The sequence below is a fragment of the Petromyzon marinus genome, chromosome 54 (assembly GCF_048934315.1).
Source record: "Petromyzon marinus isolate PM22_M1 ecotype Great Lakes invasive population chromosome 54, UKy_Petmar_22M1.pri1.0, whole genome shotgun sequence".
Classification (NCBI taxonomy): domain Eukaryota; kingdom Metazoa; phylum Chordata; class Hyperoartia; order Petromyzontiformes; family Petromyzontidae; genus Petromyzon; species Petromyzon marinus.
In genome coordinates this window covers 5919785-5932736 of record NC_133720.1, presented here as the reverse complement: position 1 = coordinate 5932736, position 12952 = coordinate 5919785, and the positions used below count along the sequence as shown (strand labels likewise).

Sequence of the window (12952 nt, the reverse complement as noted above, 5' to 3'; positions counted from 1 at the left end):
TACCAACAGACAGCGATACTCGACAGGCAGCCAGTGGAGTTGGGAAAGTGGAGCAAAAGTGTGGGAATTGTCCCGTGGTGGGTGTATCACAAGGCATTGGCGACTCCTCGGGGGATAGATCATGGCTGCTGCTGCTGATGAATCTAGCAATCTGAATCTCGTGAAATGCTTCAAATTTCTCCAAGCGTCTCAACATCTCATCTCAAACATTCAAAGGGCACCCCCAGTGGCAGCTGTTTCCTGTGCGGCACAGTACTGTGTCGTGAGTCACGAACACAAAACTTAATAATTAAGTTCAAAAAGCGACGAGACTACATTCATTCATTCATAATAATGAATTAATGTAATTCATTCATTCATAATAATGAATTAATGTAGTCTCATTAATACCAATGAATGAAAGCGATCTAATGTCATGAAATAATTAATATACAATCTACCGTATTTGCAAGTTCCACTTTTCCAAATGTTAATATATTCTATGAGACACACTTTTGATCCCTGTACGGTGTTTTAAAGCAAAAGTTGGGGTGCGTCTTATAATCCGGTGTATCCACATCGTGTATAACTTTATTGGGGTGCATCTTATAATCCAGCTTGTGTTGTGTCCACATTGTGTATAACTTTATTGGGGTGCGTCTTATAATCCAGCTTGTGTTGTGTCCACATTGTGTATAACTTTATTGGGGTGCGTCTTATAATCCAGCTTGTGTTGTGTCCACATTGTGTAACTTTATTGGGGTGCGTCTTATAATCCAGCTTGTGTTGTGTGTCCACATTGTAACTTTATTGGGGTGCGTCTTATAATCCAGCTTGTGTTGTGTCCACATTGTGTGTAACTTTATTGGGGTGCGTCTCATAATCCAGCTTGTGTTGTGTCCACATTGTGTATAACTTTATTGGGGTGCGTCTTATAATCCAGCTTGTGTTGTGTCCACATTGTTTTATCGGGGTGCGTCTTATAATCCAGCAGTTGGTGTGGTCATATTGTGTATCACTTTATCGGATGCCTACTTGTGTTTGTGAGATATTAACTTTCCTGACACCGGGCACGACAGTTCTTCATACAAGTTGTGTGTGTGTTGGTGCTTCTTACCGTCGGGGGCTGTCTTACAATCTGGTCAATACACTACGGCCATTCTGTATATCTGTAAACATTCTATATATAAAGAGCTTTACAGCTCATCGGATTCGTCCACGATAAGGAAACAATTCATATTTATTTTAACGCGTAGGAGGATTTCGCGACCAATTTCATCCATAATCGAGGGGTGTTTTTTTTGGGTTAGATCGCGTAAAAATATGTGTGTCGTTAAACCCGCCACCACCCGACACAGCCAATTAGTAAGGTTCGTCACGTAAACAGAAACATGCCAATTCGTTACTAATACAACACACCGGTGTGTTAGAGGGCAAAGCCACAACATTAACAAATGCACAAATCTGGCGGATTTACGGGTGAGGTGTCGATATTTTGAACGATTTTAAAATCGCGATTTTTCTTTTTGTCATCGCCCCCCCCCTCCACCCCGCGGGCCCCCGTAGAGGAGGAGGAGCTGCGGTCAGGAAGTGACGTCACACCCCCAGATTGAGCAACACAGCGGCTCGCGTTACAGAAGTCGGCAGCGTTTTACTCATCATCCTCCTCGTTGTCGTTTACAAGCTCAGCACTAACAACTCCTCATCATCCTCAATCATCATCAAGCTCAGCACTAACAACTCCTCATCATCCTCCTCGTTGTCGTTTACAAGCTCAGCACTAACAACTCCTCATCCTCATCATCATCGTCAAGCTCAGCACTAACAACGCCTCATCATCGTCAAGCTCAGCACTAACAACTCCTCATCCTCATCATCCTCCTCATCGTCAAGCTCAGCACTAAAAACGCCTCCCCATCGTCAAGCTCAGCACTAACAACTCCTCATCAGCCACCTCGTCATCATCGTCGTCTCCTTCACCACTCGTCAATAACTACAGTGGTCATCATCATCAGCCCCCCCCCCCCCGCTCGGCTACAGCGCTCCCCTCACTCATCTCGTCTCTATCCCCGCTTCGCTTTCCTCCCTGATTAAAACCTCGCCTTACCTCATCTCCCCCTCCCCCCTCATCCCCTCGTTTGGTGGCCACCACCTCATCACCCGCTGTGTCGCCTCACCACCTCATCACCCGCTGGGTCGCGTCACCACCACCTCATCACCCGCTGGGTCGCGTCACCAACACCACCACCTCTACCGCTGGGTCGCGTCACCACCACCAACACCACCACCTCATCACCCACTGGGTCGCGTCACCACCACCAACACCACCACCTCATCACCCACTGGGTCGCCTCACCACCTCATCACCCGCTGGGTCGCGTCACCAACACCACCTCATCACCCGCTGGGTCGCGTCACCACCACCAACACCACCTCATCACCCGCTGGGTCGCATCACCACCACCAACACCACCACCTCATCACCCGCTGGGTCGCGTCACCACCACCAACACCACCACCTCATCACCCGCTGTTTCGCGTCCCCACCTCCACCACCACCTCATCACCCGCCGGGTCACCATGAACGTCCTCGCGAAGTTGTTCGGGTCGTCCCAGGGCTCGTCTTCGGGCCCCACGGCTCAGGAGGCCATCCACAAGTTGCGCGAGACGGAGGAGATGCTCGTGAAGAAACAGGAGTTCCTCGAGGGCAAGGTGGACGCAGAAGTTGCCCTCGCCCGGAGACACGGCACCGCCAACAAGCGCGGTGCGTATCACTCGACGATTTTTAATTCTTCGTTTTTTTTTTACCACACGCTTTTTCATTTAACCCGCTCTGTTGTTGTCGTCGTTGTAGCCTCAAATCTTGTAGCTCAATGTTAACCCACTTCCCAATGTGGTATCGACTGGAAACTTGCTATACTTATGTCATATCGATGACAATACTATGTTCTATGAAAACAAAAATCTAATAAAGTATTTTTAAACATTATTTTTTATATGTTATGTTTCGACTTGGGTCTAAATGGCCACGGTCCCCTTACGTTATGGCAAGCTTCGGGGCCACTTCCTGGAGTTCTATTACCAGCACATTTCATAAAAGCGTGTTTAAAAAAAAAGTTTTAAAAATAATACTTATTTTGACCGCATTTACAGGGTGCTTAAAACAAATATATTTAAAAAAAGCAATGTATGTTAACACTTCTGAGAATTCGCAAACAATGCCACGAGAAATGTGCTCCCTCCCCCGGGGCCTCTGGAGACCACCTGGAGAAGATCCCAGGCACGCGTTGACGACGATGGCGAACACGTGGAGGCACTTAGACTATGTGAAGCTATTAACGTACATTTGTTATCGTGTTACAGTGTGTTATCCGTTCTTTTTCCATTAAAAGCGATAGTTCCATATATATGTTTAAAAATGTTAAAGCACCCTGTATACTACACTCCTATATACTACACTATGCACTACACTACTATATACTACACTATACACTAGACTACTATATACTATAATAATAGGGTTTTTCCCCTCTTTTCTGGCAACAAAACTGAAACCTTTTTTTACAAGGATTCATGTCTGCATTAACCACAATACCTCCAGTCAAAATGCAAAAAAAAACATGCTATGATAATATATGTTTTGTTGCCAGAAAAAAAGGGGAAAAACCCTATTATTAAATTTTGGTACTGGCAAAGGAGGTCTAATGATGTAGATGCTCACCCCGAGCCCTCATTACTTTGACAGTGCATTGTCTTTGAGCTGTGTGACGCCTTTTGGCGTCATCTGGTCGAGCACCAATTGGGTCGAGGCTCAAAAGAAAGCCGTCCCTTGGTGTGGACCAATCAGTTTCAAGGACAATGCATATATTACTCATTGGTTTTTTCGGTAAAGTCACGTGTGTAGAAATAATAAAATTATATTAAAACAAAACAATCACGACGTTTCGATCACAACACAAGCGATCTTCATCAGGTGTCAAGAACAAATCACGGAGGTAAATACAACAAAAAAGATGAGAGACGAGAATTTAACAAACCTAAAAAAACATTTTGTGAAGCACAAAAACCAATGGGTAAAGCCCACTACGGTATTAATTAGTTTTTTTCAGAAGCGACCTGGCCACAAATAATTCCTCCACATTTATAAACATGTATTTGGAGCGCTTGGCTACTAGAAATTTCCACGTGATAAGCCACTTTGTTGAGGAATTATTTGTGGCCAGGTCGCTTCTGAAAAAATTAATACCGTAGTGGGCTTTACCCATTGGTTTTTGTGCTTCACATAATGTTTTTTAGGTTTGTTAAATTCTCGTCTCGCATCTTTTTTGTTGTATTTACCTCCGTGATTTGTTCTTGACACCTGATGAAGATCGCTTGTGTTGTGATCGAAACGTCGTGATTGGTTTGTTTTAATATAATTTTATTATTTCTACATACGTGACTTTACCGAAAAAAACAATGAGTAATTTTATGCAGTCACGAAAGCTTTAATACTTTATTAATGCATATATTATCATAGTATGTTTTTTGTTTGCATTTTTACTGCAGGTATTGTGGTTAATGCAGACATGAATCCTTGTAAAAAGGTTTCAGTTTTGTTGCCAGAAAAAAGGGGAAAAACCCTATTATTACATTTTGGTATTGGCAAAGGAGGTCTAATGATACTATATACTACACTACATACTATACAGGGTGCTTCAAAAAATAAATGTCAGAACTTCTAAGAATTTGCAACAATGTCACGAGAAATGTGCCTCCTGGCTCTTGGAGACGACCTGGAGAAAATGCTCGGCACGCGTTGACGATGGTGGCGAACAAGTGGAGACTTTGACTTTTTGAAGCTATTAACATTACATTTGTTATCATGTTACAGTGAATTATCCGTTCTTTTTCCATGAAAAACGATAGTCGCACGTAAGCGTTAACATTTTTGTTTAAGCACCCTGCATTTGACTTTGCCAGGTGAAGCTGCCCCCTACCCCCGCACTGAGCTATGTGTGTTAGCGATTTTAATTCCAGAAGCGACTTGGCCATCACGAATAGTGCTAATAGGTCGGCGAAAGTGGCTTCTTGTGGTCATAGCGTGGACTTTTTTTTAATAGCGGCGGCCAAATGCTCGAAACGCGTGGTGATGTTGATTTCTAAATGTAGAGGGGGAAAAACCTGGAGGGCCCGGAGAAAAATCCACGCGACCACGGGGAGAGAGAGAGACGCCGCAAACTTCAACTATACAGCAGCAGCAGCAGGCGTCAGGGTCGGGGTAGAACCCACGACCTCCTGCGTACCAGGCGAGGTAGTTAACGTCCCCTAGCCACCGTGGCGCTCCCACGGTGACGAGAATCTCCTAGCACTGACGCCCCGCTCGACCCGAGCCATATAGTTAGTTGCTCTGATGACTTGCGTTGCCTTTGTTACCCTTCACCTTGTGGCGATGTGTTATCTGGTCTTAACACCGGTGGTGAGACGAGGCCAGAAAGGAAGCTGTCTCTGGTGTAGGCCAATCGGCTTCGAACAGAACGCGTGCATTATTATCAGAGCATGTTTGTTTGCACGTTTTGCAGACCTGATGCCCCTTTGGTGTTTGAACATCTTAACGCCTCCGGTTTTATTGCCAGAAAGGGTACAAACACATTCTTACTTTCCATCATTTTCGACACTGGCCAAAAAAAGGTCCCCCGTAGATACTGAGAGACCCTGAACATACCAAGCTCCAAACCCCTAGCAGTGTTCGTCACTCATCAGTGTGTGCGGGTGGCCGTCACAGACAGCAGCACAACGACGACGATGATGATAGGGCAGTGTTTTTACTGTCTGTGTATTGTCGGGGGGGGGGCACACTAAAGGATATTAGGGCCCCTCCCTCCAGTGACCGGCAGGGCCTTGGCAAATGAAAGTCGAACACTGCGGAGTCGAGCACTTAACCCCCCAGCGGTTCCCAACATGTCTGGGCTGTGGTGCCGCTCCCCCCCCCTCCACCCCACTCCAGCCCCAATCGAGACCGCTCGTCCCACCCGCCCCCCCAGCCCCTCCGCAGATCGCAGAGCCACAGCGCACGGATGTCAGTGACCACACCCCGGGTCAACGCGGCGCGAGGCTTTTGTTTGATGTCGCGTACTCGTAAAGTATTTGACGTTGTGTATTAAGGGTTTTGTGGCGATTCCGCTTCCCCCAACCCCCCCCCCCCGCACCGAGCATTTACCAAATGTCCAAGATTCGCTGCGACCTCTATCTCCCAACACACGCGCGCGAAATCTCGGTCGAATCACTTCCCCGAACACTGTGCTCCGCTGTAGCTCACAGCGTGCGTTATCTCCAACGCAAACAGCAACCCAACCACCAACAGCCAAGTCCCCAGCACCAACCTCTGACCTATCGTTAAATAATTAATGTACTTGTCCGTGTTTGACACGCAATGCGACGCTTACTCCACAGGCATATACTGCAGCGTGCAAGTCGGGGGGCGTACTTGTTAATGTGTTGTGTCCGAGTGGTTAGAGGTTTTTAATTAAAAGTTGGAGGTTTTTTTGCCGAACGAGCGTTGGCCTCGTGAAAGAGTGGCCGCGGGGGATCGCCGAAATACGGAGCAATCGCAAGCCACGATGCGAATAGCAACCGGGGCGAAGGCAAAAGCGCGCTTCAGGAAATTTAAATCGAAAATACTGCACAGGCGTGAATGGCCCGTTCACATGCAAATTCCCATAACGGAAATTTGAAAAAAGTTAACTTTAAAAAGTTACGTGCGGATGTAGGATCGTGGTAGCACCGGAATGTAAACGGACGAGGCGACGTGCCGAATACACCAAGAATGTTCTTCCGTCTCGAAAGGGGGGGGGGGCGGAGGGCGGGGTGGGGGATGCAGGTGAAATGTTTTGCATGAGTAAAGTTAAAGCAAGCCGCTGACCCCCGAACATCCCGGTGGGTAGTTGGTGTACATCGTCGTACTCAAAATGTAACAATTGGGGGGCTTTTGCGACCAATGTTATCCACAATAGAGGTTTTTGGGTTAGATCGCCTAAATATAAAGGTGGCGTTAAACCCGCCAATTAGTAAGGTTTGTCACGTAAACTAAACGTGGCGAATTCGTTACTGGTACAGCACTAACCGATTGTGTGTTGGAGAGTAAACCCACTACAACATTTACAATTTGAGTTCCGTGACGTTTGGCCGGTAATTACAACCAGCCTCCAACACACCGGTGTGCTGTACTCGTCACGAATTTCCATGTTTTGTTTACGTGACAAACCTTACTAATTGGCTGTTCCGGGTGGTGGCGGGTTTAACGACGCGTTTATATTTACGCGATCTAACACAAACCCCTCCCCCCTCGATTGTGGTGTCTATCTCGCTGAAGCAGAACCACCACGGGTTCTAGGTTCCTGTGGAATTGCGACATTGCACTTCCCCCTTCGAGCCTTTCGCACACGCTTGTTGGCCCGGCGAAGCAGGGTCCCCCGCCACCTTTGAATGCTTTTGGAAATTTCCACAATTTCAAATCGTGTTTGCTCGCAAAGCCCTTTGCTGGACAATGGACCTCCCCCTCAACCTGCCCTGCTAACACTGCCGCAGACCCTAACGCAAACACCGCCGCCACCTGCGCCAAAGCCAATGGATGCTAACGCCAATAGAAACGCGAGCACCGGCAACAAACACCGGCACCAAATTTTATCGATGGGAACAAAAGCCTAACGCCGACACACCGGCACCAAACACTAACCGAGGACGAATAGTACCTGGCAGTACCCCCTGCGTTGTGTACCCCCGCTGCCCTCGTGTGTTGAACGCCGGGGCGATGCAGGCTTTGTTTATGCCGCCCCGAGGAGTGAGTCACACGCGGCTCTACTGGCTGCGACATCTTGGCCGCGAAGCTGCCACGGAATTCTAATTTTACTTTGCCGACAGCCTCGCCCGGCTTATTGTAGACTCCAGCTAGCCGGGGTTCCGGCTAACCGGGGTTTTGCTGCGCTGCATCACGGGCGTTAGCCGCCACGCACGGCTATAGGGTTAGACTGGCGGTTCCCAACCCATGGGGTTACAGGCTGGGGTGGGCGGGTGCTGACGGCGGCATGGATACCGTGCGGGAGACATTTTCAATGGTAGCGCCATGTTGTTTGGTGACAAAACACTTCAGACACAGCGTGTAATACATGCCTTATTCACACCGCATTGACGCCTGGCGTGGACGTGTGACCTCTCTGGTTATGCCTTCGTAACCTGGGGCGGGGGGCGCGAGGTCTTAATTCTGGGGGGGGGGGGGGGGGCGGGAGGGGGGCGCCATACCTAATAGCTTGAGAACCACTGGGTTAGCTGAACATTAAGACACTCTGACCGCTCCTCCTCACCGTGCCCCCGCTGCCCCCCCCCCACCACCGCCCCGGTTTAGCCGCCCTGTCGGCGCTGAAGCGCAAAAAGCGCTACGAGAAGCAGCTGGCGCAGATCGACGGCACGCTGTCCACCATCGAGTTCCAGCGCGAGGCGCTCGAGAACGCCAACACCAACACCGAGGTGCTCAAGACCATGGGCTTCGCTGCCAAGGCCATGAAGAAGGCGCACCAGGACATGTGAGACCGCGCGACGCACACTGCCATTCTTACGGCCTGTGTCACACACAGGCACTGCTGCGTTGCATGCATTCCCAGTGCCACACATGTGTATGTATGTATGTCGAACTCGTTTTGTACGTAGCCAAGTGCGTGAATCGGAGGTGCGAGGGAAGGACAAAAAAAAAACAAATGCGAAAAGCGGTTCTAAAGGAATTCTTTTTTTTATTCTAGATGAATTAAAAGTGCCATAGCTCCCAGTGGCTTCCTAATATCGCAAGAGCGTTCCAGACGGCCGCAGAAGCGCAGCTGAAAGCGTGCGATGCAGTGACCATCTTTGTTCGATGGCTCGACATAAGCCACTGCGGACTTCGCGTGATGGTTTATGCTTCTTGATGAGATCAGCACGTTATTGTGGTTCATTTGTGGCAAGCATTGCCGGTGTAACTGCCAGTGTCAAACACCCGCATTCGGTGTCGGTCGCCTTACCACATGGGTTTTCGCAGACACGCAAAACGCGCGCCTTAATTTCTCTTTAGTTGAAATATTTCGGCTGGATATAAAAGTCCCTTGCGATGGAAAATATTGTTTGCGAAGGGACGTGAGTGCGTGTGTGTGTGTGTGTGCGCATGCGTGTGTGCGTGCGTGTGTGCGCGTGAGTGCGTGTGCGCGTTCGTGCGTGTGTGTAAGCGGTAGTGTAGCGGTTAGCGCACTGCGCTATGAACCTGGCGACCCGGGTTCGATTCCTGCTCACGGCCAACACCAGTGACGATTATCTGAACCGGTCCCGGGCCTTCCCTAGGTCGACTCAGCCTCAAATGAGTACCTGGTGCGGTGTGTAAATATCGCCACTAGGGAGACAAAGGCGGTCGGGCGTGGTGCTGGCCACCCACCCCTTCGTGTACCGTTCCGGCCTTCATAGGTGCTCGCTAACAGCACTTGCCCCTACAGTCTGTTACAGGCTATATGGGGGATCTTTGTCTTTTGTATGCACATGCGTGTGCTACCCATGGGTTGGGTCACTCGTCATTGAGTATTTCTCCTCTCCAACTCGCGCCGCCGCCGTAGGCACCGTTGCTGCTCAAGATGCCTGCAGCAGCAGCAGCAGCAGCATCGGCGTGCCCCATCGTAGTAGTCCCTTGCCATTCAGCGTTGCTACAAATTGACAACTCGGCACGTTCGTCAATAACACTGTGGCCTGAAAAGGGAAAAATAATTAACAGGCGACGTTTTGGGCAACGGCCCTTCTTCACGGCACGTGATATCAATCAAGAGGTCCATTGCCCGAAACGTCGCCGATTATACATTATTCCTGTTAAGGCCGCAGAGTTTTATTGACGTACATGTTGAGTCGTCGCCGCTACCAACGCAGCCGCAGCATCGCTGACATGATTTGTTTCATCGAGAAAACGTTGCCTGGATCGGTGTCACTCACGCATGGCACAATCACCGCGGTTTACCCGCCCCCGAGTTGTTGGGAGCTTGTGACGCCAACGCCGCCGCCGCCGCCGCCTCCTCTGCTGCCATCTCCCGTCTCTGGGCAGGGACATCGACAAGGTGGACGACCTCATGGCCGACATCACGGAACAGCAGGACCTGGCGCAGGAAATCTCCGACGCCATCTCCAAACCTGTGGGCATGAGCGATGACTACGACGAGGTGTGACCACCCCCCCCCCCCCCCGCCCCTTGCCCCGACCCGTCCAGCCCTCGCAGTTTGTATCTCTCCGTTAAGTCCTTCGTTTGTCGCCTGCGTTGTTCACTCTTCATCCACGATGGAGGGGGTTTTGTTGGGTTTCGGTCGCCTCCATGTTAGTGAGGTTTGTCACGTGCACAGAACACGCCTTGATGAGGCCGTCGCCTGATGATGCTGGTTGTAGTTACCGGCGAAAACGTCACGGCACTCGAATTGCAAAGGTGCCGCGTTTACTCTCCAACGCGCAACCGGTGTGCTGAACTCGTAACTAATCGGCGCGTTTTGTTTTGCGTGACAACGCTCACTAATTTATCTCCGTCGGGTGGTGGCGGTGTTTAACGACGCATTTATATTGAAGCGATCTAATTCAAATATCGGTCGCGAAAGCTTACTCCACATTAAACGTAATTCTTCATCGTTAAGCCCCCCCCCCCCCCCCCCCAATTAGCTTTCCACTCGTCAGCGGTTCGTCGTCGAGAAGCCCTTCACCGTTAGCCCTGCATCGTCTCGTTTCGTCTCCCCCCGTCGCTAACCCCGCGTGGTCGCGGCGCGTGTGGCAGGACGAGCTGATGGCCGAGCTGGAGGAGATGGAGCAGGAGGAGCTCGACAAGGAGCTACTCTCGGTGGGGGAGGACGAGCTGCCCAGCGTGCCGAGCCAGTCGCTCCCCGGTGTGTACCGCGCCGGCACAACCTCCGAAACCACCACAATCACCACCGGCGCCACGCGCGGACGGCACACTTCCCGGTGTGCACCGCGTCGGCACAACCTCCAAACGCACCCAGCCAGCCGCTGCCCAGCACGTGCCACACCGATAACTGCGCCGGCACCGCCGTGTAACCACACCATCACCCTAACCACCGGCACCACACACCCGACGCATGTATATAAACACACCCAGCCAACACCACACGAAATTGCGCGCACACACAAACCATTCATCATCTAGACACCAAGCGTGCCTCCTGACTCCCGTCCATGCCACCCGTGCCCCCCCCCCCCCCCCCCCGCCGTAATCCTATCCCCCCTGACCCCACCTCCCGTGTCGTGCACACACGCAGCTGCGGAGAAGAAGGTGGCGGAAGACGACGAACTGAAGGAGCTGGAAAACTGGGCCTCCTAAAGCACACAGTCGCCCTTCATAGTGGGCGGTGGTGGTGGGCGCATGGGAGTGGTGGGGGCGGGTTGTGTGGAGTTGGGTATGGGGGCTCACAAGGCCTTCCCTTGTCACCAGTACCCAGCGACCACACCCCGCAGTCTACGTGTGCTAAAAAGACACTGTAAAACCACGATTAATACATCTATATATATGTGTGTGTGTGTCTGTTAACCTGAGCGTTAATAGCCAGACCATCGTCATCGTTGTCGGGGTTTGCTTGAGCGATTGCGCCAATTTATAATAAGTTCAGTTGCCGGGGGGGGGGGTAGGGGGGGGTAGGGGGGGGGGGCTTGGGAGGGGGGGGGGCTTGGGAGGGGGGGGGGCTTGGGAGGGGGGGGGCTTGGGAGGGGGGGGGGGCGCTTCCTCGGTGACCGCTGCCACTCGCTGTGGTGGATCGGTGCCACAGAGCCGCGACAAATCAAACTTCTAAACGCCATCGTCCTGTACATTTTTACTGTGAAGAGCCGTTGTCAACGTTGAAGACAAACAACTCTATTCAAATCTGCTTGCGAGTGATGCACAGTGCGGGACTGCACGGGGAGGGGGGGGGGGGTTGGGGGGGTGGGGATTGCTAAGGGCGTGCGACGGCGCGTCGATTCGTAATCGAGCGATCTCGATTCCGGCGAGATTTGCCGAGCCTGGGCTGTCCCCATGTCTTCATTAATCGATGGCGCTACCGATAGCCCGCTTCTGTTACTCGACTAACCAGATAGCAAGTTGGGGGTGGGGGGGGGTGTGGCTTAGTGGTGTTCATTTGGCTTGAGGGGGGGTGGTGGTGGGGGGGGGTTTCCAGTATTCGGGAAGCGAGAGCGGCTTCCGATTCTATAGGGGTCCCCGAGAGTGGCCGATTAGATTTTCTTTAAGTCGATTTAATCGAGGCAATCGTCGCAGCTGGAGATGAACACGCGTGTAAGAACGGACGTTCTGCGGTGTGTGCGTGTGCAAGCAGGTCACGTGACCAGCCCCCCCCCCCCCCGTACTAAATATTTCACGATACAATATAGAAATACTATTATATTGATTTGAATAATAAATCGTAACAACACTACTCAGGAAAGCCTCCACAGCATTTTTTTCACAAGGTCGGGGAGGGGTGGCGGCTGCTGCTCCAGTGGGGATGATTGGCAAATTCCATCAAAGGGGGGGGGGGGGAGTCGCGCGAGAGGAGGAAACCGGAGGAATCTGGAGGAAACCGGAGGAATCTGGAGGAATCTGGAGGAATCTGGAGGAATCTGGAGGAATCCGGAGGAATCTGGAGGAAACCGGAGGAAACCGGAGGAATCCGGAGGAAACCGGAGGAATCTGGAGAAAACCCAGCACGCCAAATAAGAGGGGAGGTGATTCGGCATCGCCGTTTACCCGGTCGCACCTCGACCCGAAATCTACAACACCTGGGATGTGTCCGAGAGGCAGCGGTTGCTCAAAAGAACGTTTTTTTGTTTTATATTGAACGATCTGTTTAGCCAAGGAGCGCATTGTTAGCAGCAGGGGCTCGCGGCCCCGAGGGAACTGAATTGCCGACATCTGTGTAAAAGAAGAGCTTCGCAGCTCATGGGATTTCTCCAGGATAAAGATTCTGATTCC

The 12952-nt window shown here is 51.0% G+C and overlaps 1 protein-coding gene across 1 annotated transcript; it reads left to right on the top strand.

Moving 5' to 3' along the window:
* Positions 1-1674: 1674 nt before the first annotated feature.
* Positions 1675-11624, top strand: LOC116954247 (charged multivesicular body protein 4c-like). The gene is made up of 5 exons (XM_032974824.2): positions 1675-2743; positions 8360-8537; positions 10061-10175; positions 10772-10880; positions 11271-11624. The coding sequence occupies exons 1-5, from the start codon at positions 2560-2562 to the stop codon at positions 11330-11332; spliced, it is 648 nt and encodes a 215-aa protein (XP_032830715.1). The 5' UTR covers positions 1675-2559; the 3' UTR covers positions 11333-11624.
* The last annotated feature ends 1328 nt before the right edge of the window (positions 11625-12952 follow it).

What these genes read in the sequence shown, in the direction of transcription:
- LOC116954247 (XM_032974824.2), top strand. Translation starts at nt 2,560, where the DNA reads ATGAACGTCCTCGCGAAGTTGTTCGGGTCGTCCCAGGGCTCGTCTTCG. An exon ending in CGGCACCGCCAACAAGCGCG is followed by an intron (nt 2,744 to 8,359) that starts GTGCGTATCACT and finishes GCCCCGGTTTAG; the next exon opens with CCGCCCTGTCGGCGCTGAAG. An exon ending in TGAGCGATGACTACGACGAG is followed by an intron (nt 10,176 to 10,771) that starts GTGTGACCACCC and finishes CGCGTGTGGCAG; the next exon opens with GACGAGCTGATGGCCGAGCT.